At 43.5% G+C, this 27960-nt stretch overlaps 1 protein-coding gene across 1 annotated transcript; it reads right to left on the bottom strand.

Annotated features, from left to right (window-relative positions):
* Positions 1-1676: 1676 nt before the first annotated feature.
* On the bottom strand, positions 1677-11287 carry Il17f (interleukin 17F). Its single transcript, XM_037199575.1, has 3 exons — positions 11186-11287; positions 3370-3584; positions 1677-2207 (listed from the first exon to the last, which is right to left on the bottom strand). Exons 1-3 carry the CDS (start codon positions 11285-11287, stop codon positions 1970-1972), a joined length of 555 nt encoding a protein of 184 aa, XP_037055470.1. The 3' UTR covers positions 1677-1969.
* Positions 11288-27960: the final 16673 nt, after the last annotated feature.

Genomic DNA, 27960 nt, shown 5'->3' with positions numbered 1-27960 from the left:
ACCAAATTCCTCCAGGCTACATTCATAAATGGGGAAGTGAACCAGGGGCTATAGTGGTCTATTTGGCCCTCACCATGAGACTGCCATCAAGAGGAACCTCTCTCCAGTCTTTAACTGAGCCTCAGAATTCAGATCATTTTTACATCACCAGCGCTGTCTTGGGAAATGTTGCCAGGCTTCTGTCATTCCTGCAATCCAGCGCCCAGAACTAGCCACAGGTGGCTCATTAGGCAATGAACCCTACGGTTGTTTGCTGCAGGTTCATTTGTGAATAAGTGAAGAGCACATGCTGGAGCATCCTTCCTGTCGTTAGATCATGCACAAGTTAGAAACGGAAGCCCCAAGCTCCTACTATCTGCCTGACCCAACACCAAATCCCAGATAGGAGAAAGGTCGTACATCTCACTTCCTCTGGCACCTGGAATGCAGCAGCAATGTGGATGTTCTTAAAGCTGGTGGCATGGCAGCCGTGAAAGAGAGATGTGATATGCTCTATCTAGAAAAAGGGAGACACACGTTTCCCAGAGACTGTGATCTGCATTCTGTGTATCTCCAAGTAGCATTGGAGTCTGACAAAAAGACTCCTGGTGACCCCATAAGGTCGAGAAGTCAAAGGGAGAAGGAGGCAAAGGAACCACATGGCCCTAATGACAGGGTTCTGGGGCTGGCTGCTGTACATCCTCTGTACATCTTTCTCCACTGTGTACCTCTAGTGGCTAACAGCAATCAGTAAATGTTTGCTTTATAGCATAATGTGGCCAGAAGAGTGGATGAGTAACATGCTGCCCCCACACTTGAATTCTGCTTGCATCATTAACGGAACCTCGATTTCATTAATAACAACTCTAACACCAGTAGTCTGACGAGGAAATATGATAAACAAATGACATACATACAGAATTTCAAAATCTTTAGGGCTGTAAGGTCTTGGGAGTGCAAACTGGAAATAGAAACAAAAACTTTGCCTTCCTTAATTTCCATGTTGCCATGTTAATTACCACAAGCAAAAGGAACTTAGAGGGAGACAGATGTGCTTGGCTTGTGAGTTATAGCCCATCATGGAGGGAAGTCATGGCAGGAACTCAAGGCAGGAACTGAAGCAGAGATGATGCAGGAACGCTGCTCACTAGCTCACTCTCCGCAGCCTGCCTTCTGATACAAGCCAGTACTGCCTGCCCAGAGGTGGCACCACCCACAATGGGCCGGGTCCTCCCACAACAATCATTAATCAAGAAGATGCCCCCAGACATGCCCAGAGACTAATTAACCTGCTGCAGTCAATTCCTCAGCTGAGGTTCCCTCTTACCAGGTCGTTCAAGTTTGTATCAAGTTAACAAAAACTAACCAGCACATACTTCAAATATTTTTAATTAAAAATATTTTATTATATAATTAATGGATATATTAACTTCTGCTAAATTTTTGTATAATCAATAGGTCATAAATATATGTATAGTTCTACAAATATAAATACATAATAGTTTATTCCAGCCTCATTTATATTTAGCAAATTTTTCTATAAACAGAACTATCAGATGCTTGCCCCATCCTTGTTGACCCAGCCCACACTACAAATCCCCCTCCCATACATGCTGAAATTTCCATCTGAAAGAAGAGCATTTCTTTGAACTCTACAAGAATGATACTGTATCAAAGTGATAGTATTAACCAAAAAAAAAAAAAAAAAAAAATGCGGCCATCATGTAACATAAAGGGGCTGGGCCAAGGGTGTCTTAATTCTTGATTTTCAGAAGTTTAAGGCATTGGAACACATCAGAACTGGTCACAGTTCTAAAGCACGCCAGGAAGTTAGCATTGCATCGAGTACAGAGCTTCAAGAATGCCATGCGCATCTTACTAAGAGTCCTAGGAAGCAGGAAGACTTAGAGATCAGGCTTCAAGCAGAGCACTGGGTAAAGAGAGGCACTTCCTCGGCTTCTTCAACTGCGTTTGCTGCTGTGGAGCTTGGTCAGGCCGCGCGGTGCACGATGGGAGTGACGCAGGTGCAGCCAACCTTGACCCGCATCTTCTCCAGCCTGAAGGAATTAGAACAGCCCTGGGGCTCCCGCCGGAGGACCAGGATTTCTTGATGGATGGCAACGGAGTTCATGGAGCTGTCTTCCTGCCCCTGGGCATTGATGCAGCCTGAATATCTGCACTGGGCCTCGGCGATCTCTGAGGGGAACCGGTGGGGGTCTCGGGTGATGCTGAATAAAAACAAAAAAGCAACAAAGGATGTTGAGGCCAGGGAGAGAGAAGGGCTCCGGCAGCTGGGTGTCCCCCTCCAGGGGAGGTTCTGAGTCACACAGGGAGCAGCACCCGCTCCAGATTCTTGGACCAAGCTCTAGCTGTTAAGTAACTCCCCATGCCCCAAATGCCTCCACCATAAAATGGGGCTTCTCGCCATATCATTCTCTCAGGGGGACTGTTGAGGATTTTTACGTAGTATGAAGGCATGTAAAGCAACCCCATAAATGACATTAGGGTTCAGTTCATCTTAGACCTGTAGTTTATTTGTATTGTTATTACAATTATTACACGTCCTTTAAGCAGAAAGTGAACATCACTAATAGGTCTCCCAATGTACAACCCATAAAAATTCACTGCTTGGAAAGGAAAATCAAAGCCCTAGAGATTTATGAATCCAAAGCCTCTCTCAGTTTCTCTCTTTATATTCACCTCTGCCTGGAGACAGGCAGCCTCGTGGGCTTGCCGCAGTGTGCAAACCTCTCAGGAAGTGCCCCCAAAGCACTGCTTTGTCCCTGGAATCTGTTTTTATGGATGTATTTGAAGAGTATAAGTGGGAGCTTAACCTATATCTTAAGATAAAATCACAAGACTCTACCCTACACAGTAGACGTCTACATCTCAAGCTGACCTCTCTTCCACACCTGTTTCTTACCCTCACTACTCAAAGTAACATCGAATCTGAGTGCTTCCTTAAACTGACTTCTGGTTTCCACTTACCCTCATCCAGTGATAATAATGCATAACGTAGCACTCCTGTAATCCCAGAACTCGGAAGGCTGAGGCAGAAGGATAACCATGGGTCTGAGGTTAGCCTGGGCTACCTAGGAAGTTCCAGGGCAACCTGAGCTACAGAGTGAGACCTCCATCTCAGAAAAAGAGTGAATGTGAGTCCTGAGTACGGAGAAGAATGAGGCTTTATAATCAATAATAATTAGATAATTTAGAACATTTTTCTTTAGTTTTGGCTGTCCTGGAATTCAGTATGTAGATCAAGCTGGCCTTGAACTCAGAGATCTACCTGCCTCTGCCTCCTGAGCATTGGGATTAAAGTCATGTACCACCACATCTGGTTTAGCACATTTTTCAATGGAATATGGATATCTATCTCCCCTGACTTACTTGTAATCCCATGGGGAGCTGGAGCGATTCTGGAAGTCATGTGAGACAGAAATGCCCTGATTTTGATTGAAGATGCGGATGTCAACTCTCACACTGTTATCCTCCAGGGGAGGGCAATTCCCAGCCTTCTGAGGGACAGGAGCTTTGGGGTTCTTCCGTGCTGCTACCCCTCTCAGGATGGCAAGCCCCAACATCAACAGTAGCAGGGACTTGAACTGGAAAATAGAGAAGATTGCTGATGGCTAGAGCCCTGGTGGTGCGATGTAGCTGAACTCCAACTCTATATATGCAGTCTCTTTATTGGACCAAGGTTTCTTTCTTTCTACAGGTAGTCACTGGCAATGAGAACAGTAATCCCTAATGTTACCAGAGTGTGAAACAGAAAGACCGGTCATTAAAAGCCTCTTGAATTTAAGCCTCGACTTATATTCCACAAAGGCTTCCTCCAGGACATCCCTCCAAATCTCACCCTACCATCAGGGCCCCATTCATATGTAGTTCAATTAGAAGTATATTTATCAACAATAAATAATAAAGATTTTATCATTTATCACTCATGAAGCATTTCTTTATGTTCTTCTAGAAAGGTGTTATGTGTGTTCATATCAGACTTAGACCTGTTAAAGTAAAACTTTCTGTATGAGAACGTGCACAGCAAGGGTGTTCCATAAAAGCTTTCTGAATGAATGAAAGGATGGGTAAGTGAATGAATGAACAGGGCAGGGCGACACAGTTATATTAAACAATAGAGTTGAGCTCAGCTCATTGAGTAAAAGATTATGCAAAACCAACCACAGCAAACTTCCAATTATCGATGCTAATTGAAAGACGCAGGGGCACTAATGGCGCACAACAGCAGAGGATGGAAGCCATTTCTTTAAGCTGTGGCATAAATATATTTTCCACACTAATATTGAAATGTCAGTTTATCTGCTGTTACAAAAACACACAAAGAAAGTACTCAGTGAAGACCTACCCACAAGAGGAGCTGGGAACTCAACAGCTTCCCTTTGTTGTGACTATCCCTTGCCCACACTGCCATCCCTGCTTGACCATCACTGGGGATGGACAGAGGAACTGAAGCTGAACTTTCAACTTCTGGGCTCCATGTTGCTCAGGTTAATACTGTGTGGGAAGGGAAAGTGATTGTGTGTGTTGGTTTAAAAGACAAGCCTGGGTGCAAGTAATGCCCAGCACACACAGAAAGGTCATCGTACCAACCTGCTGTACCAAGATCACTAGTAATAAGTAGAAATCAAGATGCAGGATGAGGCAGATTTGCCTCCAGATAATCAGCAGTCATGTCTGTTTTCCCCTCCACAGTCATTGGTTCGCTCAGTAACTAGTACTAGGGGTCATAGTGTTGTGGTTTGGGGCATTATCTCTAGAGTCAACTGTCTGGCGTCCATAACTCAATTCTAGGACTCACACCACAGTGACTTGGTTTCCTACATCCACAAAAGTCCTAAAGACCCCTGTAAGCACGTGATGAGGATTTGATGCAGGTAACAACTGTTGGCACTATACCGATGTGACACTCACTGCATGTGAGATGGATGTGGAATGTAGTCTTCGCAAGTGCCTGGAAGTTTAGCAAACAGAGTCACTCACCGATCAACCACTTATTTAGGTTTCTTAAGTAAATCTCTCCTCTGAGTCTTCTCCTTCCTCTTGTATATCATGTTCACTGACTCACTTCTAATTTTCATTATCAAGACTGAAAGTCACTATAGCGTGGGTTATGTGATTCATGACAATTATTGTAGTGGTTCAAATGAGAATGCCCTCCATAGGCTGATATGCGGTCTTGTTGGAGAGAGTGTGTCACTGGAGTGGGCTTTGATTTTTCAAAAGTCTTTCATCATCCCCAGTTAGCTCTGCCTCATGGTTATGTCTTAAGATGTGAGCTCTCAGCTACTGATTCTACACCCTGCCTACCTGCCTGCAGTCATGATGATCATGGAGTTAACCCTCAGAAACTGTGGGTACCAAATTGGACACTTTCTTTTACGTGTTGCCTTGTTCCTGGTGTTTTATCACAGCAATAGAAAAAAACAACTAAGACAACTACCATGCTCCTAACAAGTCATTACTATTTTTATTAATACTTAAATATTCATGGGGTATTTTAGAAAACATTTTCATGGCTCTTTAAACACTAGATTCTACCCACTGTCTCATGAGGCAGACAGAACTCATCTTAATTATCTAATCAGATAGATGAAGGACTTAGTCTGAGAAGCAATCAAGAACTTGGCAGATTTTCAGCCTCTTAATGCCAGTCTACAGGCTCCACTTTCCATGGCAATGCTTGGTCACAGCCAGTCACTGAAGGTCGTCACTACTATTATCCACATTAATCTTAGTTGTGTGTCATTACAGGACACAAGAATTCTAAATATTCTATCCACTGCATCTGAAAACCAGAGGTATTGAAAGCCATGGGGCCTTTATCAGGAAATCATATAATATCATCAAATCACTGCTTGCTTCCTGACAGTATCGTTTTTAGTGTTTGGGGGCTCTGATAAGGCTGGTGCTGAGTCTGAAGAATGATACAAACAATACTTCCCAGGGAAGCTGAGAGTGTTTTACAGGCTTGAATTCTTATATGCCACCCTTAAAGCAGATTAATAAATATAATTCTCACCCTGTAGAATGGGAAACAGGCAGGAGAATACTGAAACTATTCATAGAATGTGAACCTTTTCAGCTTAGTTTTGTATGTTACTCTGATGTGAGCCCAGCTGCACATTGCCCCTACACTTACCTGCAATCTGTGACCTCCTCACTCAAGAATAGGCTACGGAACCTGGTCAGCTCTAAACTCCATCCAAATGCACCTCAATTACCATAGTGTGTCCTCTCGGCTGGCCCCCCTTTACCCAATCCCATTTCCATGCCATGTTCACTGCCATGCTTCTTGCTGACAATCCATCTGATTTTTCTTTCTCAAAGAAATAGAAATGGTTTGGAACACTAGACTACCCAAAGGATTAGCTTGGATACAATGGTGTTAGGTTAAGAATCTTGCCTCTTGATCACCCACAGATGATTCGGGTCACAGTTGTGCATTACACTATTCAATGACAGCAAACAAAGAACAGATGATTGAACTCCCTTTCACTGTGTAATGGGCAGCATATTAACTGTCTATTTCTGTGGGTTGATGAGGGTCTCAGAGGTAATGATAATAACACTGAGCTAGGCTTGGTGGCACACTCCTGTAGACCCAGCACTCCAGAAAGGGAGGCAGAAGGATTGCCAGTTCCAGACCAGTCCGAGTTACATAGCAAACTCAAGACTAGCCTGGGCCACACAGGAAGATCTTGTCTCAAAAAGCAAAAACAATAACATTAAGAATTAACATTTACATGCCTTTGCTACCTTTATCTCTTACAGCAAATTAGAGTGTCCAAATTAAACAGAAACTAAGCATTCATGATCTACCTCACAAATAGAGATTCATCCTGCTATACCAATTAATCCCTCCCCCCAAACACTGTAAGGAGACACTATTATCATACTGCTGCATGGCTGAGAAAATTAATTTCACAAAGGGTGATGACTAATGCCAAATCCCACATTTAGCAGATAGCGGAGTCAAACTTGTCTGACTTCAAAGCCTTACGTCCCTAAATACTGTGCTTTGGTGGCTTGTGGTAATCTCTAAAATAAAATACTAACAATCAAGTCAATATCACCATTGTCAGAAAGCATGAGCCCTTTATAAAAGCCCAGCTCTTTGAAGTTGCAAGGCTCGTACAAGGAAGATCAGAAGATTATCCGAACCAATTACACAGTGTGATTTCCTATGCCTGGTCCATGTGCCTCTATGTTAAACGCTTCCCACGTTTATCCAATTAATGTCGGCCATGACTCCAGTTGTAAGTAGTGAGGAGTAGAATTGTATTATACTAACATTCCACTAGCTTCTAGAAGGAGAAAGACCAAGCAAATTAATTAGTTAATTGATCAGGTATCAAAGACATGAAAAGCTTCTCCAGGAGCTGTCCAAGTTTAACTGGGTGGTTGTTCTTCCACCACCCAAAATACTACCATAGTCTTGAACGAACCAAACCTTGGGTTCTCTGCTTCCTTGGGATATAAATTATATATTAATACCTAATGTATATCAGATAGTATTATATGTGATATTACATAGCTACTCCTTCCTTGGAATTTATACACACACACATATATACACACTATATATATATATATATATATATATATATATATATATATACATACATGTATGTATGTATGTATATATAAAAGCTTGGCTTGGCTCTCACCATCAAGTATTTTCTGGCCAACCTGAGTCTATAATGAGTAGCTAAGAGAGACCATCATGGTCCCTTGTGATACCAGATACACACACTAACTCACCTGAGCAAAATCTGTCAGGTAAGATCTATGCTTTCCACTCCCTGTAACTTTGCTGCTTTTGGTTCATTGGTTTTTTTCTTTTTCTCCACCAGACAAATCAGAAATTAAACTTAACTTCATTTTTTAAAGAACTAATCCACAAAAGACTCCTAGAAGGTCTGAAGCCTTGGAAATCTCCCTTCTTTACCGCTTAGACGCATTTACCCTTACCCTAGACATCAGCACCACTTACCATGGCTGTCTCACACGGACCCTTCATGCTTGTTTCCAGCTGGCTGCTTCTTTGTTCAGGAAACTCTTTCTTCTGAGTATGTCTTCCTGGGTATGTCAATGACAGTACCTGTCACTTTTATAGCAATCACTGTCCCTGTTTCCACTGACCTCCTTACTGTCTGTAAGTTGTGGTTGACCCAGAGTGACTGACGAATGCAGGTTTTTTTTTTCTACTTCACTTCCTGAAGGGGAATCAAAGGGGGGACCCTAAAGGAGATGACGGAAAATGGACCCAACCTTCCTTTCCTCCTGCTCCCCGCCTCCTCTCCCATTATCTTCACTACAGAGAGGAACCAAGTCACAGATTACTGTCACAGACTCTAATTCTTCCACAACCTGTGGACACTCTTGTCACGCACTGTGCGTTCCACTTTCAGGTCACGCGGTAGAATCCCTGGTTGACTTGGGGGTAAGTCATCCTTACCAAGCCTTGGCTTTAAACACCATGGATGGGAAAATGAAGCGAAAGAAATGACTGGTGTCTGAGAGATTCAGAAATTACATCCACAGGTAGTTTTTTGTGGTTTCCCTAAACTAATTCTTCTAACGCTCTGACCAAACCCTTACTGTGCTTGCCAAATAATCATTCACACAATATATATGGCTGTTGTCTTGGCTAAACGCTGATTGAGGATGATTTTTGTTGGCCAAAGTGAACTAGTAAATAGAAGACTTTAAATGCTCTGGTGCACAGTTTGTGGACTTTCAAAAAAATTCAGTTGTCTCTGTCCCGATCCTGTCCCTAAAACATTTGTCAGGCACACACATTGATGCTAGGGGAACACAATCATTCCCCCCTCCCTCAAATACACCAGAAGCTTACTTCTTAAAAACTTCTATTACTAGGTCTGTTAGCTCAGACGTTAAGAGTACCGGTTGTTCTTCCAGAGGATCCCAGTTCAATTCCCAGCACCCACACGACAGTTCACAACAATCTGTAATTCTACTTCCAAGGGATCTGACACCCTCACACAGACATGCATGCAGACAAAATACCAATGAGATAAAAATAAGTAAATTTAAAAAATTCTATTACGAGGAGGTAAAATCATCTACACTTGGACCAGCTTTGAGTCTCTGTGTCCATTACCATCTCCTACAAAATGAAGCTTCCTCAAATGTCGGGAGTGGGGGTGGATTTGATCAATGCTATATATTCATGTATAAAATTCTATAACCAAAGTTTTTTAAAGATCAGGTGAATGTGCACACTTTCCTTTCAGAGTGTAGTCTAGAGCTTGGAGCTGCCATCCTCTGTTGTCGGCGTATTTGACTAAATCTCCATTTTCTTTAACTGAAGAGCATCCAAAACTGACCACAGTTCTGCCGTGGCACGCCTTAGCACCACACGATGGAAGCTTCTGTCTGTGGAAGCTTCTGGTCCTTCTCTGCAGCTGTCAGAAGTTCAACTCCTACCTAAAGACTCTCCAACCATCCTCTCGGGCATTGCTCTCTCCTCACGCTTGGTAAGCTCAAATTCTATCATCTTTTGCCTGCTTCTTCTGTTCAGGATGGTTCTCTAGGCTCTTAATAAATATGTGGTATCTTCAGCCCATCCCAAAAGAAACATCCTCAAATATGCAATCTATATTACACAGTATATATACTGGTTTTTCAAGACAGGATTTCTCTGTGTAGCTTTGGAGCCTGTCCTGGGACTTCCTCTATAGACCAGGTTGGCCTCCAACTCACAGAGATCCATCTGCCTCTGCCTCGGCCTCCTGAGTGCTGGGAGTAAGGGCATGTGCCACCACCGCCCGGCCTACACAGTAAAATTTTTGGGCAAACATGGATTCAATACAAGTGCTTTAACCAGACTGAAATCCCCATGCTTATCTCACAGATAATTTTAAGGCCTCATCACATAGGACAGCTCATGAACACAGTGAAGCTGCCTTCATGAAGTCTAGATTTTAGATTTCAGCTTTGCTTGTATTCCTCATGATACCAAAGCATCTATGAGCAAGGCTACTTCTGGATCTGCACTGTCTGCTAAAGGACTGAACATTGGTGGCTTGCTGTCTGTCCACTATAGCAGGGTTCAGAAGCAGGAGCTTCAGAAGTAGACCTGACAACTTTTCATTTGACAACTTTTTATCAATAGAATAAACCTTTCATAGTTTTATAGTTTTTTTTTTTTAGTTTTACTTATTAGCTTTAATGCCAATTATTTAGAACTCTGATCATTAGATATTTTACACACACGCGCATGCACAGATAAATTTTTTGGCTAGCATATAAAATAATAGATTTCATTATGACATTCTTTTGTTTGTTGTTTGTTTGGGGTTTCTTTTTTTTGTTTTTTCAAGACAGCATTTCTCCGTGCAGCCCTGGCTGCCCTGAAACTCTCTTGATAGATCAGGCTGGCCTCAAACTCAGCAATCTGCCTGCCTTTGCCTCTTGAGTGCTGGAATTAAAGATGTTTGCCACCACTGCCTGGCTTTATTATGCCATTGTTATGGATGTATTAAATTTATAACTTAATGGGCTATTAGAAAAATGGCAGAAATTCTGATAGATGGGAACTAATAAGAGGAAGTGGGTCATTGGAAAAATAGATTGAAGGAATGTATTTGTTCCAGGTCCTTCCTCCTCTCCTTCCATCCCTCTCTTCATTCACCTTTTCCTTTGGAGACAGCATGAAGCGAACAGCTTTCCCCTACCTCACACTCAAGAAAACCACACAAAGTTCTTGTCTCATCCTGATCAAGAAGTATGATGTCACATGACCATACACACTAAGACCTCTGAAACCATGAGCCAAAATAAGTCTCTATGCCTTTGAGTTGATGGTTAGGGGCGTTGCCATAGAAACAGACGGCTGCTTAGCATCCCCGTTTTCCTCAGTAGCCTTTAGGTTGATGGTTAGGTGTGCTGCCATAGTAACAGAAGGCTTATGAGCATCCCCACTTTCTTCAGTAGCCTTTAGATTAATGGTCAGATGTGTTGCTACAGCCACAGAAGGCTTGTGAGCATCCCCACTTTCCTCAGTAGACTCTTTCCTCATGGCTGTGCTTCAGTGCATAGAAGAGTACCAGAACCACCCTGAAAGGAGTCTCAAAACACCAGACTCAGTGCGGGAGGGTTTGCTGGATTGCGGCTGGGAAGAATAAAAGAGCACCTTCCATGCGAAGGAAGCAGCACTGACTTTCACAGCCGCCGTCAAAACGCCGTCTGCTGCAGAGGGAAAACCACTTATAGGGATGCCAAACTGGTAACTGCCCAGAACCAAGGGGTCCAGATCAATCATCTAGCCCGCATTTCCTCAGCATTTCTTCCCATGTAAACCAGGTGTGTTGACACTATGGATACAGTAATGAATGTATGATAAGCAGACAGCCAACTCGGGTGCGTGCACCTCTCTGACCTTGTATCAGCATCAGCCCTGAGACTTTCGGAAATACCCTAGAGCGGTTGTCCAGCACCCAGGCCACACTCAGCTTCAAGGCACACAGAAAGCAAACAGCAGACAACTGTAATCCCAGGAGTGGCTTATGTAGTGGATATCTGTTCTATCTATGACCTTGAAGTACTGCCCCTAGAGATGTAGCAGGTAACTATCCTATCTACCAATGACCTTGAAGTACCTGCCCCTGGGGCGTGGTCTGGGGGCTACCTTTAAGACCTCAGACACAAGTAGGTTCCTCTCTTCTCTCCCTTGTGGGCTTGGATGCTCGGTCGGACTCAGGCAGAGGAACAGTGTGGCATTGTACCTCGGCCTTCCAGGACCCTACGAAAATCTCCTATTCTATAGTGAATCTTCCTTCCTAATAAATTCCTTTACCCTTTAAGCAGACTCCATGGATTTCTTGTAATGGGCTTACACATAGCCTCACCTATGATAAAATAGTGCAGCTGGCAAAACATCCAGATTAGCCAGTGTTTTAGCCAATATGCCCTACTGTGTGCTTGGAGCCATACTCCATGTTTTCCGTGGGATACTGTTCCAGGTAATAGTCTGTACTATTATAAATTTGTATTAAGAAGTTCAAAATCTGGTTACATAGTGAAAATCATCACACATATATTAACAAATAAAATAACAGCATGAAATTGATAGTGATCTTGGTGGCATGAATATAAACATTTAATTTTACAAATCCAACTTCCAGAGATGTTATTCTCATTCTATAAAGGTGAGTCTAGTCCTCTATAGGAAGATGGCTTGGTGGGTAAGAAAACTTGCTGTGAAAGCAAGATGACCTACGTTCAGATCCTCAGCACTCACATAAAGCTGGGCAGGCTTGGAACCCTAGAACTGAGGGACAAAGTCAGATTGGTTCTGAGAGCTTTGCTGGCCAGCCAGCCTGGCCAGAACACAAGCTGCAGGCTCAGGGAGAGATTCATCTCAAAATAATAATAAGATAGAGAATGATAGAGAACAAAAGCCAATCTCTGACCTCTGTGTGTGTGTGTGTGTGTGTGTGTGTGTGTCCCAAGCACACAAGTGCACATACACTATACTACAGAGAGAGAGAGAGAGAGAGAGAGAGAGAGAGAGAGAGAGAGAGAGAGAGAGAGACTGCCACAGCACAGGAGTATATCTGAAAACACAAAATTAATGTCTGAAAGTGAGGTGCTAACATAGCAAAAGCTTAAACAATCTAACCGTACTTCGGGCAGTTAAATTACCTGTCAGATAAATGATGATCTATGTTATGTAGCACAATCCATTTGACAAAAAACTGTAATAACCAGAAAGGCAGATATTGTACCTAATTAATTTGTATCCTTAGAGAAAGAGATTAGAACCTTTCCATATACGTGAGATTTTCTGAATTGACAAAAATTACATGAAGAAATTGAGTTCAGAACAGAACTGAAGGTTTGCAAATGAAATGGAGAATTGAGGCCAGAAGTCCAGAGTCCCACAAGACTAGAAAGAAAGAAACATCTATTTCTACCCACCAAAAATAAAAGACAATCACAAAAAAGCTTCAGACACATCTTTCAGCCAAACAAATTTCCCACGGATGAAAAGCAGAATGAAGCGTGAAATAATCAGGTGCAGGAATTCAGAATGAAACATGTATGAATATAACTCTAGCAACCTTCTACTAAATCAAGAGAGGAAGAGAGAGTTCCAGGAATGCAGAAAGAAACATGGGTGTTCTGAACATTGTGCTTCGAGAGAAAATTCTGACTTAAATAAGAAATTTATTCAGCTTTTAAGAGAATGCTTAAAATCACCCAGGAACTGATCCTTGTACCTTTATCATCAAGGGGCAGGTAGCAAAGTCCTAGCAAAGATTTTTTGCCAACACTATTTTATATACATCAAAGAGATGATTAGGAGGAAAAAAATTAATTTTCAAGTACAACCAGAAATCACAGAGTAAAACTAAAGTGTGCTTCTTCCAAATCCCGAACCAAGTTCCAATCGTGCGATAATTTGTATAAGAGGTGCCTGTGACCAAGCCAAGCAAAATGTCAAAGCCACAAACCCAAACAAATACCTGCTCGGCTGCGATTCTTTTTCTTTCTAAATAGAAACAGTTGTTGTTTTCCTGCTTCTAGTCTATCTGTTCAGGTAATGAGCTATAGTATCAGCCAGATGCTCAGACATTATGTAATAAACCCTAGATTGGCACTGGACACTCGGATTGGTTGGTCGGTACCGTAGGGTGCTTTTCCTTAGGGAAGAAGAAAAAGCATTGTGAGAACTGAGAACAAAATATTTGATGGAAAAAGAGGTAGACACTGGAAGGAGCAAATACATTCATCAGAAAGCTCTTCTCTGCTTCCAGGAACAGAGTGCAGCTTTTTTTTTTTTTTTTTTTTTTTTCTTCTTGCCTCCTTACTCTTTGTCTTGCTCTGGCCCATGAAATGTGTGTGAGTCACTTCCAGGCAGAAGAGTGTAAAACCCATGTGTCATTCACCATGACTTTCTTCTTCTGCCTCAGGGATTATGGAACTGTGTGGGGAAATGATAATGTGGTAAGAGGGTGGACTCCCCATCAGTCTGCATCTCTGAGCTAGTTCAATGAGCTGTCTCCCGACTGACCCACATTGGGCACGGCAGTAAGGCATCTCTGGTCTTGCAAACCACTGGGATTAGGGCATTATTTATTTGTTACATATCCTAATCCAAGCAGACTGGTGGACACATTAAAGGATTTCACAGTCTTTTCTGTTTAGTTTTGCTTTTTATATGAACTCTGATTTCTCATAAAACAAGACAGTTCAGTATTTTATCATATACCACATTTTAAAAGAGTATTATAAATTAGAATTAAATTCAAACTTTAAACTGAGGTGGGTTGTTTTTTTTTAACTATCTTATTCACAAACAGAAGTTTTTAGTACATGGTTTACTTTAACCCTGCGTTTATCCCCAAGTGATTTATTTTCCTGGATATCATATATTTATGTTGAAGTCAGGCACGGAGTATGAGAACACCAGGCTAGAATAACATCAAAACATCCTGGATTTTATTCTCTGACTCCATTCTTCTTACAGCTTGTTGCTCCCTCAAGCAAAAGACTCTTCTTTCCTTTAGGTTGTTTGAGCTAATTAAATATACAGCTTGTCTGTTTAGTCCCTAGCACAAAGAATCCAGGCTTCATTTCCTGGAGTCACCTTAGCTCTGGGTCTCCTACTGAAGATTAAAAATGTGGTAATGTGACAGCATACCCTGCCGGGCAGCAGTACTCGTCACCAAGTCAACATGATCCTTTTTCCCAGTTTGATGCGGTAGAATAGCCCCAGGTTCAGGGTGCTTTGAATCTGTTCATTGTTTTGTATCTGTTCGAAATAAATAATGAGCCCCACCATGTGTTTTTTTTAGAAGCGACACAAGGTCACAATCCATAGTGGCTAACTAACCTTTCTGTCTCTCTCTGTGTCTCTGTCTCTATCTCTGTATCTCTCTCTGTCTCTGTCTATATCTCTCTCTCTCTCTCTGTCTCCATCTTTCTCTCATTTGGTTGTTTGTTGAAACAAGGTTTCTCTGTCAAGTTGAACTCAGATCATCACTACATAGACCAGGTTGGCCTCAAACTCGGAGATCTGCCTGCTTCTGTGTGCACCACCGTGCCCAGCAGACCCTGCTTTTTAAACGCAATGACTATTTGTCAAATGGAGAAGCTGTGCGTGGGTCTCCATGGGCCGATATTTATGAGACTAGGAACTACTTGAGTGTGAGGAAACAGAATTAAACTACAGAAGCCTGCTTTCCCTTCTGCCTTTATGGCGATGGTTTTCTCTTCGAGCCTTTTTTCCTTAGTCTTCCTCTCCTCTCTGAGAAAGGGTTGGTGGGCTGGCGATGTGGTTCAGTTGGAACAGTGGTAGCCTGGCATGCACAGAGCCCTGGGCTATCCCTTGCATGGCCATAAATGGGGTGAGGTGGTTCATGCCTACAGCCCCAGTGCTGAGGAAGTAGAGACACAAAGATTTAGTTTTATGTCACCCTGGGCTGCATAGGGAGCTAGAGACCAAGTCCGGAGTTAGAAAGAGGGTGGCGGAGAAGAAAAAAAAAAGGAAGTGGGGGGGGGGGTAGAAAGTGAGGGGAGGACCGAGGGAGGGAGGGAGGAAGAAAGGAATTGATGGAAGGGAGGAGGCAAAAGCTCTGGAAGAAAAATAAGAAAGAAAAGCAGGAACAGGGTTTCACCAGAACGCAGTGAGAACCCTGGGTGGAAAAGGTTATATGTCACTAGAGAAAGGTCCAGTGTGACCGAGGGCTGTCTCAAATCTGAACTGATTCTAAGGGTCTGTGGAGACATCTGCATCACACTTCTGTTTCCTTGTCAATAAGCATCCACTCTGGACAGGGGAAGAAGAAGAAAAATAAAAAGGCACTGGCTAAAAAAGCACGAAAGCGCTGGAGAGATGGCTCTGTGCTTAAGAGAGCTGGCTGCTTCTACAGAGGACGCAGGTTCAAGTCCCAGCACCACATGATGACTCATGACCATCCATAGCTTCCATTCTAAGGGATATACCTTTTTCTGGCATGAGGCACACATGTTGTGCACATGCCCATATATATGCAGGTAAAACACACATGCATATAAAATAAAGTGAGTACGTCATTTAAAAGGCTGTGTGCCACCATGCTCAGCATTGAAAAATAAACAATGGTGCTCCATCATTGACTGCACTGGTTAAATCAAGCTTGGCTCTAATGGAAAGGCTGATAAAATTGGGATGTGGTAAGGAGGACCAGCGGGGTGTTATACTGAAAGAATACAGACATCTAAACCCAGGGGAGCAGATCAGACAGTATTGCTGCCTTAGAGAGAATTTACCTGGGGTCCTTTAGGGGCTTTAAAGACAGAGCCTCTTCCAGGATAGATGGCACAGCATGAAGTCATTGTGCATGAAAATAAGAGGAATTTGAGTTAGTCCTGGAAGGGAATTGAGATGCCCATTAACACTCTCCTAGTGGCTGAGCTGACAAGGGAGCTTTCCAGGCACAAGTTTCCAAGCCTACGTTGTGCTTTCATTGGTTTGGGGGTAACATGTCAAAACACAAAACAGTCTTATGATGTCCACACAGAGCAAAGCGACAGGCAGAAAACAAGATCTCCTCAGGGGGCATCAGCAAGCACCAAGATTTGATATGAGAAACTCACACTGCTACCTCAAGACTGCCGTCTAGAAGGATCTTGCTACCCAACATCAGGTCTCAGAACCATCTAACTTATTAGCCCCAGTGAGCTTGTTTGAAAGTGAAGACTCCATTTTCTTTCTCTTTTTCTTTTCTATTTACCTATTTATTTATTTATTTAGGTTTTTTGAGATAGGGTCTCTCTAAGTAGTCCTGAACTCGCTATGTAGACCTTGAACTCACAGACATCCGCCTGCCTCTGCCTCATGAGTGTTGGGATTAGAGGTTTGTGCCACCACGTCCAGCAGCTACCTCAAGTATCCACATCACATAGGAAGTCTGAGGTTCCCCAAACTAAAGTCCATTAGAGAAACTGCTGCATGTCCCATAAAATTACGTCCGGATGTGTTGTGGTTTCCAACACCGGTAAACCCAGCACTTGTAAACTGAGGCCAGAGGACCATGATTATGCTATCCTGGACTACATAGTAAAACAAACACATGAAACAGTGCAGTAGGTTCTGGAACCGGGAAACGGACAATCAAATGCCCTTGGCAGTCTGTTGGATACGAAAAGAGCAATCTTTTTTTTTCTTTGAAAAATTTTTTAATTCATTTTACATACCAACCACAGATCCCCTTCTCATCCCTCCTCCTGCTCCCCATTCACCCCCAAAAGAGCAATCTTAAACTTCCTGTACATCTTTATAGCTAAGAAGGCCACCTCTTCTATACTCTGGGCGGTTTCTTTGGCAAGTGTGGGACCGCTGTAATAGGAAAGCGAGGCTGTTTCTGAGTCCCAGGACTGTGGTCTCTCCTGGAAGCTAGTCTGCAGCCGCGCTCTGCAGGTTCCATGCAGACTTTCACTTGCCCAGCTGCAGGCAGACTTCCTGCTCTGAGCTGGATGGAATTAGTCAGCACACTGCCCAAGCACAGCGCCAGGGGAAAGCCCAGCACACCGTCTGCCGGTTCAAGGTCAAACACCCTCGAAATGTTCCTGCCTTCCTCCCACCAAATCGCTCCTCAGCTCATTTCTACCAGGGTTATGAAGGAACCAGGAATCAGCGATTTTCGTCCCTGTACTTTCCCCCCAATTCATCATTGACAAGAAACAAAGTTTCTGGATGGTAAATCAGGGTTCAGAAAAATTGATCTTCCGCCCCATTCTTACCTCTCAATCACTAATTTCTCATGTATTGGCTCAAAATCGCATGTACGTATCAAATTCTCAAAACTTTCACACAAGCAAACTCAATTTTATTGAGTTTTGTGTTTCCGTAAGCTCCTGCTCTCCAATCTGGTCTTCTTTCCTGTAGTGATTGATCACGTTGCTTCTCCGAGTTCCACCCTAACTCACAGTCTCCCACGTCCAGCTCCTCCTCCTCCTGAAAACCCTCAAAGTATCTATTTCCTCTCATGCCAGTCCACTCAACAATTAACTAAAAACAACTAGAGGTGACTTTCATATTGGACACTTGAACGGCTATTTGTATGGGCTTTGGACTTCTGAGGGTCTCAAGTGTGCATTCATAATTCGTTCTCTGAATCTTAAATGCTGTGAAGGGGCTCGCTTTGAATCCCGCCTTTTAGACTTCCACCATGCCTACAGTCCTGGCCATCGTCCTGCCTAGGGCTGGTGCTCAGTAAATACTTGACTCCACTTTATGTCAACGCTATTTTATGTCTCCTTCGTCTAGTTTAAATTCTTAAAATGGGGCATTTTGAAGAAGAGAAAGCTTGAAGACACAGAATATTATTTTCAAATACTTGTAAATGTTTTTAAGATGAAGATTGGTTTCTATCCAAGTCTCTCTCTCTCTCTCTCTCTCTCTCTCTCTCTCTCTCTCTCTCTCTCTCTCTCTCACACACACATACACACACACACACACACACACACATAAGTGTCTCACTATGTAATCCTGACTGTCCTGAATCTCACTGTGTAGCCCAAGACCAAGCTGGCTTGACACTCATAGTGCTGGGATTTAAAACGCACAGTTCCACAACTGGCTCTTCACAAGCCTTGATGAGCATTTGGTAGTGATGCTCTGAGGGAGTCATGAGTCTTGATAGCATTTGGTAGTGACACTCTGAGGGAGTCATGAGTCTTGATGAGCATTGGGTAATGACACTCTGAGGGAGTCATGAGTCTTGATAGCATTTGATAGTGATGCTCAGGGGGAGTCGTGAATTGGGAAGCTGTTGGACTGAACCTCCTCCCCAGCTGCTTGTACTTTAGGATCCTATGGAACCCTCAAACAGAAAACTAATTGGGGCCAACAAGATGGCTTTGTGGGTCAGACGCTTGCTGCCAAGCCTGATGAACTGAGTTCAATCCCTGGGTCCCACACAGTGGAAGGAAAGAATAGACCCCTCTGACCTCTACATCAGCGCCGTGGCACAGGACACACACTCTAAATATGTAAATAAATAAATGTGGCAAAATGTTAAGGAATATTATGATTAATAACACTCCCAGGTGCAGTCAGGGAAGTAAGTGGGAGCGTGTATGAGGAGGACACAGGCATGTACCTGCATGTAGGGAATGCTATCCCTGCTCTCTTCTTCAGCTCATTCCTCCCATCTCTGTGTGGAAAACACTAACATCAACTCCAAATGCTAGGAATTCTACATGCTGTAACTCTGCCTCCATGAAAATACATGGAAAATGGGAATGGAAGAGGGGGAGGTTTCAAACGACCACATTTGGGGCATGTATCACTTTCACCCTGCACAGCCATGACTCAGGCCAGTAGTCCTGGGCTCTCCTAATTTGGGTAGAAAGGCTACAAAAGACAGGATGCAAGGGTTTCCTGTGAAGCACTTCATCTTTGCGGAGACAAGAACTTGAAAGGTGGATGAAGGAGAAAGGGTGGGAGGAGACATCTGGAGAGGAAACAGGGCATGCCTTCCCCTTTCTGCCTCCCAGGCTCAGGACACAGAGAGCTGGGGCCCTGTGACATGTGACACGGGAGGTGGGGGGGATGAGAAAGAAAAACTAAATAAATACGCTGGTGTCACTTATGAAGGGTTTATTTTAACCAAATGACCCAAGGATGTTTCCACTGTCTGTTATCCTGTGGTACCTGGGCACCATCCAGAGCACCCCTAGACCTGGCATCTGAGTTAGATGAGCCCATACTGCCTGCTCACTAGAGACATCAGGAGCTGCCCAGAACTCTAGAAATATGGTGCTCCAGCTCTCACGGACGCTCGTGGAGACTGCACAGCTTTCTTACAGCTAACCACCCTTGAAGAATTGCGGTCCCTAGCCTCTTTTTTTTTTTTTTTCTTTTTTTCTATTTTACACACCAACCACAGTTCCCTCTTCCTCCCCTCCTCCCAAAGTATCCCTCCACAGGAAATGGGCTCCAAAAAGCCAGTTCATGCACTAGGGATAAATCCCGGTCCTACTGCCAGTGGCCACACACACTGCCCAAGGTCCCTAGCCTCTTGACTCCCTCTGATCTGTTTCTCTGTCTCCCCTTCCTCCCATCTCTCTGTGACTCCTTTTCCTCCACCCTTCTGTATGTAGGGAGTGGGTTGTTTAGTTTGGGGGACAGGATCTCGGAGGCACTAGCCAGACTACATGTGTAGACAATGCTATCACTGAACTCCTGATCCATCTGCCTCTACCACCCAAGTGTTAGGATGACAGGTTTGTTAATACTTAACTACAGACAAAGGGATCTCTCTCTCTCTAAAACTCTTCCGGACCCCTTTTCTCTGTGCCAGCACTATCAGCTCTTTGACAAAATGATATATTCATGGTATGGTATGGTATGGTATGGTATGGTATGGTATTATGGTATGATATGGTATGGTGCTTAGATGACTACTCATATGTCTAGGACTGAGGTCGGAGACATCTGATCAACTCTGCCTGCTCTCTGAAGATAATGGGTGGTGAATTCACTGCCTGCTTTTTGATTGGGTCTACGTCATGCTTTATTAGGTGCCCTATTTAGTTGCACATTATTTTCTGGACATTTTGCCTTTGAATTAACAAGGTAAACGCTGGATCAGGCCAGGTCACTTCAGGAAGTGCTTCTACTCTGCTGCGTGTCACATGTAGTCCTCAGAAATACACAGTGGGAGAAGCTTGTCCTTTCTATATGTCCTGTGTGTTTAAGGTAGGAAACAGTCTCAAACCACTTCCACAAATCTGAATTTCAGTTACTACTGAAAGTATAGAGTGAGAAATATAGGACATTACAAATATACGTCAAGTTTCAACCATGCCCAAAATGAACATTTGAAAAAGATGAAGGTGGGGATATTTAGTGTCAGCAAGGGTACAAGACAAAACATATCCCTAACACATATATGTAGAAATAGATACTATAAATGCAGTAAAGCGTTCATATTTTGTGTAAAATAATTGTACTTCTAGGGGATTGTCCTAAGAAATAAGTGTGTGCACCAAAACTTACAGCAAGGCTGCTCTTCACAGCCTTCTTGACAGTCATGAAAAACTGACAACATCCAGCGATGCAGGCAGTGTAAATATCTAGGACAGCATATCAACCATATATTTGGCTTGATAATTATGGGTGTTTTCTAGTGTTCCACTAATGAAAAGATTCTAGGTTAGAAATAAAAAAGAAAATATTTGAGTTTCTCATAATTAAGAAATTTTAGTGGGCCCCCAAAAGCAAGGTTCCTGGTAACTCTAGTGCCCACCACAGCTATCAGCTTCATATGAAATAGCACATGCCAATCACTGCCACACAGGCCTTGCTGCCCTTGGGGAAAGTTCTTGAGATTGCTCAAAGAGCATCACCTAGCTATAGAAGGTCGTTTCATCTCCAAACATTGGTACCCAGTCACCCCATCACACTAGAACTCTACGATCTTGTCTACAATATTTATTCATAGATAAAGCTATGAACCCTCTAGCTCACAGAGTCCTCCAAACCCTTTGAAGAGAACATCACAGTATGGCAGGTAAAGAGCTGTAATTAGTAATCAAGACTAATTAAGTAATTAAGTAATCAATTCCACCACTGACCATCTATGAACCCAGAGCAAACTATCTAGAGAAGGCCCTTGCTGCCAAGTCTGATGACCTGGGCTCTGTCCCTGGAGCCCAAGGTGGATGGAGAGAACTAACTCCATAGAGCAATGCTACAGTATGCACATAGGGGTCAGAAAATGAGTCTATGGAGTCAATACTCTTAGTCTAATGGCCCATCTTGCCAGTCTCTAAACGGGTTCTAAAGTTCACCAAAAATAAATTATATATATACATATATATGTATATATATATATATATATATATGTGTGTGTGTGTGTGTGTGTATATATTTTTATATAGTAGGTGCATTAGGGTGCTTTGTCAGTATTGTTGCTTACTTTTCTAAATAATATTTTTTAAAACCTAAAACCATACACAGCAATTCAAACCTTGTTTTTGCTTGGGGGTCCTTTATCGAGTTGATTATGGCTTTGATTCCAGAGACACACGTGCAAGAGGCATAGGTTGACCTTTCTACTGCAAGATTAAATGGTGGCACTTAAGGCAGGAAGGCTTGGCTTGCTTACTCCAAAATATACCTGCTGGGATAGCTATTACCAGGATGGCAAATCTCAGCAGAAGCTAATATCCTCCTACAGGCTGTGGGAGAATACTCAGGACTTAATAGTAAAAATGTTCAAGAAAAGAATTTAGAATCTTAATTCCCTCCCCTGAGGAGACTGAAGAGAATAAGCTAGGATTTCATGCTGCTTAATAATGAATGAGCTAGAATCCAAGACTCTTCAGTGAGGCGTAAACTAGGTTTATATTTCAGCAAGTTAAAATGGAATTAAAATTAGTCTTGTGATAAGATCTTCCTAGGAATTAAGTAAAACCTCTTGAGATCATTGAAAATGTCCTGGATACTACTCACTGAATATGGAGGCATAGAGACCACTGCTGTTTGGAAGGCATGGGGTTGGTTACATGTCTATTGGTTGTCTACAGCCAATCAATTGAAAATACTCTCCAAATGGGTACTTTCTGGACTTATCGTTGACTTCCTAAACAATACACTATAACAACTATTTATAGCATTTTTATGGAATTGGGTATAATTTAGAGATGACTTAAAGTGTGCAACAGGATATATGTAGAGAATCTGCAAAAAAGACACCATTTTACATTAAGGGACTTGGGCCTCCTCAGATTTTGGTATCACTAACAGCCTTAGAATGAATGATTGTATGTATGGGCCGGGTGGTGGGCACACGCCTTTAATCCCAGCACTTGGGAGGCAGATGCAGACAGATCTCTGTGAGTTTAAGGCCAGCCTGGGCTACAGAATGAGTTCCAGGACAGGCTCCAAAGCTACACAGAGAAAGCCTGTCTCGAAAAACCAAAAAAATAAAATAAGAATGACTGTATGTAACCAGGTATTAAAATACTGCTGTGTAGCAGTTTCCTCAAGATTGAAGCATTCCCTCCCGCAAGGAAGCTCCTTAAACGGGAAGGTAAACAACTCAAAATGGCTTCAGGAAGTCCCTGAAACTGACCAGATTCACTAGGCCCCTTCTTCTCCAGAGCAGACAACTCAAGCTCTTAAGATTTCAGGGCAGCCTAGGGGCCTGGAAGAAGCAGAGACCAGCTGGGCTGCCTGCAAGGTTTAGACCAACCGAGTCAGTTGGAGATAACACTCTCAAACCTGTTGAGCTGACTCCAGTCTGTGCAGTGTGCCCCAGGTCCCCAGCTTTTGTGAGCTGTCATCCATGCCGGGGTGGGCTTTGGTGATACAGCTGTCATTAAGTCATCTCTGCTCCTGTAAGTAACCCCTCACCCATGTCCTTTAAGTACCCAATAAAACACAAGTTCTTTGGTGGTTATCTGTACTTTGGTCTACTGTGGGCTCCCAACCTGAGTTGTGAAGACATATATATGTTCTATATCTCCCCAGGAAAAGTCTCGTCACACAACAAATATTTTTGTTAAGAAACCATGCACTTTCCTCTAAGGATGCGGCTGGCCTTTCACTCAGGATGGAAGCCAGTGTCAGGGAAAGGAACCTGAACACATGAATGAAGACTTACTTCCCTGGAGCAGTCTGTAGCTCGCTAGTGACATTTCCTGTGTAATCAGTCCCACCCCCATCTCCACATCCAGAAAACAGAAGTGGTGTCACCATGTTCCAGAGGAGAGTAGCAAAGGGGAGCAACCACACAGACTGTCCAGAAGACTGCAGAGCTGAGGCAGCCAGCGCACAGGCGACTCCCACCTACCTACCTTAGTCCACTCACGGACTGACCACATCTGAGTAGACCTTACCTCAGAAAGTCTGGCATCACGGGGCTGGTGTTGTAGAACGTGGTCTTCAAGAACACAGCTAGGATATCTTCCCGCTGCACTGTGAGGAAGCCCAGTAAACCCTCTGGTTTCCCAGGTTCCCTTTGGTCTGTCCCAAGGACTTACTAGGTTTCCTGGAACAAACTCTCCCCACAGTTGTGGAGATAGCTCGGGGGTAAAACGCTTGCTGCCCAATGAGGACCTGAGTTCAGATCCACGGCACCTATGTAAAAGTGAGGTGTAACCCCAGCCCAGTGAGGAGACAGAGACAGACATATTCCAGGGTGCCCATTGGTCAGCTGCTCAAGCTGAAGATATCCAGCTCTAGGGTCAATAACTACAGTGATAACAATAATAAACATGATGATGGTGGTGGTGTGGGGGAACAGTAAGATACTTGATGTTGCCTTCTGGGTTTCCACACGCACACACATGTGGGCAAGTGTGACCATACACACATGCATATACACACAGGCTGCTGTGGGATGGTCTGTATGTCAAGTTGCTCTGATTGGTCAATAAATAAAACACTGATTGGCCAGTGGCCAGGCAGGAAGTAGGTGGGACAAGGAGAGAGGAGAATTCTGGGAAGCGGAAGGCTGAGGTGTTTACTTGGTTGGGTCTGAGCGGCTGTGGGACTGGCGGGTGACAGAGATTTGTCCTGACTGTGGGCAAGGCAGGAAAACTCTAGCTACAACAGGCACCATAAACATAGGCTTTAAAAAGATCTCAAAGTCCAGAATCATTAGGACAGCTAATGTAGAATGAACAGTCACCAGGGAAAAAACGTGCAGGGACGAGCCAGCCAATTCTGATTTCGTCTTTCCCTTTTCTTCTCCACGTTTCCCTGACTTACCTCACAGGGCTGCTAACCCTGCCTGCCACTTCAGAAAACTGCAGTCCATTGGGGAGAGCTAACGGCCCTCTCACAAGTGAGGGGCTAGGTGCTTGAGCCAGGCCCACACTGCCTGCAGAACAGGTACTACCAAAGAACAGAAAAAGGGGATGAATCCAAGGGGATGCTGGCGATTTGAACCCAAGGCCTTGTACATGCTAAGTAAGCATTCTACGAGCGATGCCCCCAGCCCCTAGTGATTTTTGTTTTGTTGAAACAGTGGCCTGCTGGGCAGTGGTGGCGCACGCCTTTAATCCCAGCACTCGGGAGGCAGAGCCAGGCGGATCTCTGTGAGTTCAAGGCCAGCCTGGGCTACCAAGTGAGTTCCAGGAAAGGCGCAAAGCTACACAGAGAAACCCTGTCTCTCAAAAAAAAAAAAAAAAAAAAACCAAGAAACAGTGGCCTGCTTGGCTCCTAAGTAACCTACAAAGCAGTATGCAGCCCCATTTACAACTTATTAACAAGCAGGGCCTGGTAAGTGGCAGACTCAATGCCAGCACCTTTCCCAAACTAACAACTTTGACCATCACTTTCTTATCAACATTCCATTCATCCAGGTACCCTATTGATAACGCTCTAATCTCTCAAGATAGGAAAACTTTACCCTCTAAGTCCCAGAAACTGCTTAGCTACTTTAGATAGCAGACCTAAATGCAAGCAGGCTTTTTCGGAATGAGGAACGCAGATTTTTGTTCTTCTGCTTTTTAAAGCAATGCTTTTTTAAAACTTTTTACTATTTTATTTTTGTGTCTCTGGAGTGCTGGAGTCAGACGAGGTTGTAAGCAGTCCAACTTGGGTGCTAGGAACTGAACTCACATCCTCTGCAAAAACAGTGAGCCCTCTTAACCATGAGCCATCTCTGCAGTTCAAGTCAGTATATTGCAATAGCTATGTGAAGAGCATCTCGTCACAGGCTGAGCACTCTGTGGATGTGTGTGTGCACATACACGTCACAGTACATGTGTATAGACCAGAGAAAAGCTTTTGACTTGATTTTTCAACTTAACTTGAAGGCAGGGTCTCTCACATGAGCCACACTTCTGCCATACTATGCACCCCAGACTAGGTAACCTGCCAGCTTCCAGTCCTGTTTCCACCTCCCATCTCACCATGGGGGCACCTGGATTACAGATAGTAATCTGGCTTTTTTTTTTTAAAGATTTATTTATTATGTATACAGTAAGCCTGCAGGCCAGAAGAGGGCACCAGATCTCATTATTGTTTGTGAGCCAACATGTGGTTGCTGGGAATTGAACTCAGGACCTCTGGAAGCGCAGCCACTGCTCTTAACCTCTGAGCCATCTCTCCAGTCCCAAAATCTGACTTTTTATATAGCCGCTGGTGATGAGGCTCAGGTTATCAGGCTTACATGGTCAGCCTTTATCCAGTGAGCCATCTTCCTGGTCCCCTACACAGCACTTTAGGTGTCTGCCATGGGTCCCACAAGGCTTCTAGACAATGGCAAGATGGTGCCCTTAATACCTACCCACATCTTCCATCTCACAAGTCAGGTACACTACACATCCAAGTTTCTTGAAACTCAATATAAAGATCGGAATTCCTAAGAACCCGCTTATTTTAAACACTTAACATCTACTCTGGCAGACAAACCCCATCTCCTTTCTGCCTTCTATTTAGCCGAGTAGAAGACAGCCAGAGTGGTCTCACTGAATGAAGGCTCTTTACCCCCAGCCTGGTCTCTTTATTCCTACAGCTTTTCCTGCACCAACTGCCCCCCCCCCACGCCTGCCTTCTGCCTCATGGCCAGTACTCAGTGTCACAGTCCCTCCTGCAGGACACACACCCTCCTTTGTGGTGTTCCATTCAGATCTGTGTATATGTTACCTGTGTGTGTGTGTGGGGGGGTCTTTTAAGACGAAACTCAACTCACCAATAATTTTGTCCTCACCCACACACCAAAATAAAACCCTGTCATGAACAGCTACAGATTCTTCTGTTTTGTAGCTTCAGGAAAAAAAGATAATCCCCAATCAACACGACGTACCCCCCATCAGCCTACAGCTGCAAACTGGCACAACTCAGGGCACATCTGTCACCAGGACACAGCTCAGGTGACATTCTTATTTAAGTCAACTTAAGTTCTTTGAAAGCTACTCAATACACACAGAGAAATTTGTGCTGGCCCTGCCAACTTCTGTACAAACACACTATATATATCACTATCTCTCTCTCTTTCTCTCTTTATATATATATATATGTCTCAATGCCAAGTAACTGCAACAGACAAGAACTATGTTAAGGGTTTCTGACATAAATTATCAGTCCTTCAAGAGGGACCTTTGTTGAGTCACTAAGCCAGAGTCCATGTCCCTGAACTTTCAGCGACCGCTGTGTATTTAGCTTTTCCAAATCAGCAGGGCCTGGTGTGAACAATCTGTTAGCAGTTTTAGCTGACAAATAGTTTACCACGGAAAACTACAGGACAGAAATAAAATCCCCAAAGAGATCACAGCAGGCTGCTGCCACCTTGTGGAGACTTGATGTAAATGCAGAGGCTAGTCCTGCAAAGGAAATGAAATGAAATATACATATAAAAAGCACCAGCAAATTAATACAGCCACTGGGGAGATCAGTTTGGAGAATTCTGAAAAAACTAAAAAATAAAACTCCATATGGCCCTAACTTTTCCATCCTGGGCATACCCCCAGAAAACTCGACACCCTACCAGAGACCCTTGTACCCTGTGTTTTATTACTCCTTTACTCACAGTAGCAAAGAACTGAAATCAATTCAGTTGTCCACCAACAGATGAACAGACAATGAAAATCTGAGACCTAGAAAAAATGGTAAGCATTCAGCTCTAAGAGAAAAAGCAATCACAAAATGTATAGGAACACATACAGAGCATATTAAGCGACGTCACAATCTCAGAAAGAAGAAACAAACGCACGTTCTCCCTTGTATGTGGAACCTAGCCAATGTACACGTGAGTACAGTGTAACATGCAGACAAGAGAAAAAAAAGGCTGGACACCAGGGCATGAGGAAGAACTAATGGATACGAGTTATAAAGGACATAAAGCTCCTTGTCTTTCTAGTTCTCTGTCATCCAGTTCCCTTTTTGGGTGGTGGATAAGTGCATAAACATAAATTGAACAGTGAAAGCATAAAATGTGTCTGACACTCCACTGTCTCCCTTTCCAATGGCTGCTCTGAAGGTACAGA

Source organism: Peromyscus leucopus, chromosome 16_21 (assembly GCF_004664715.2).
Source record: "Peromyscus leucopus breed LL Stock chromosome 16_21, UCI_PerLeu_2.1, whole genome shotgun sequence".
Classification (NCBI taxonomy): domain Eukaryota; kingdom Metazoa; phylum Chordata; class Mammalia; order Rodentia; family Cricetidae; genus Peromyscus; species Peromyscus leucopus.
The sequence above is the reverse complement of the archived record's forward strand: the minus strand, read 5'-3'. Positions and strand labels throughout refer to the sequence as shown.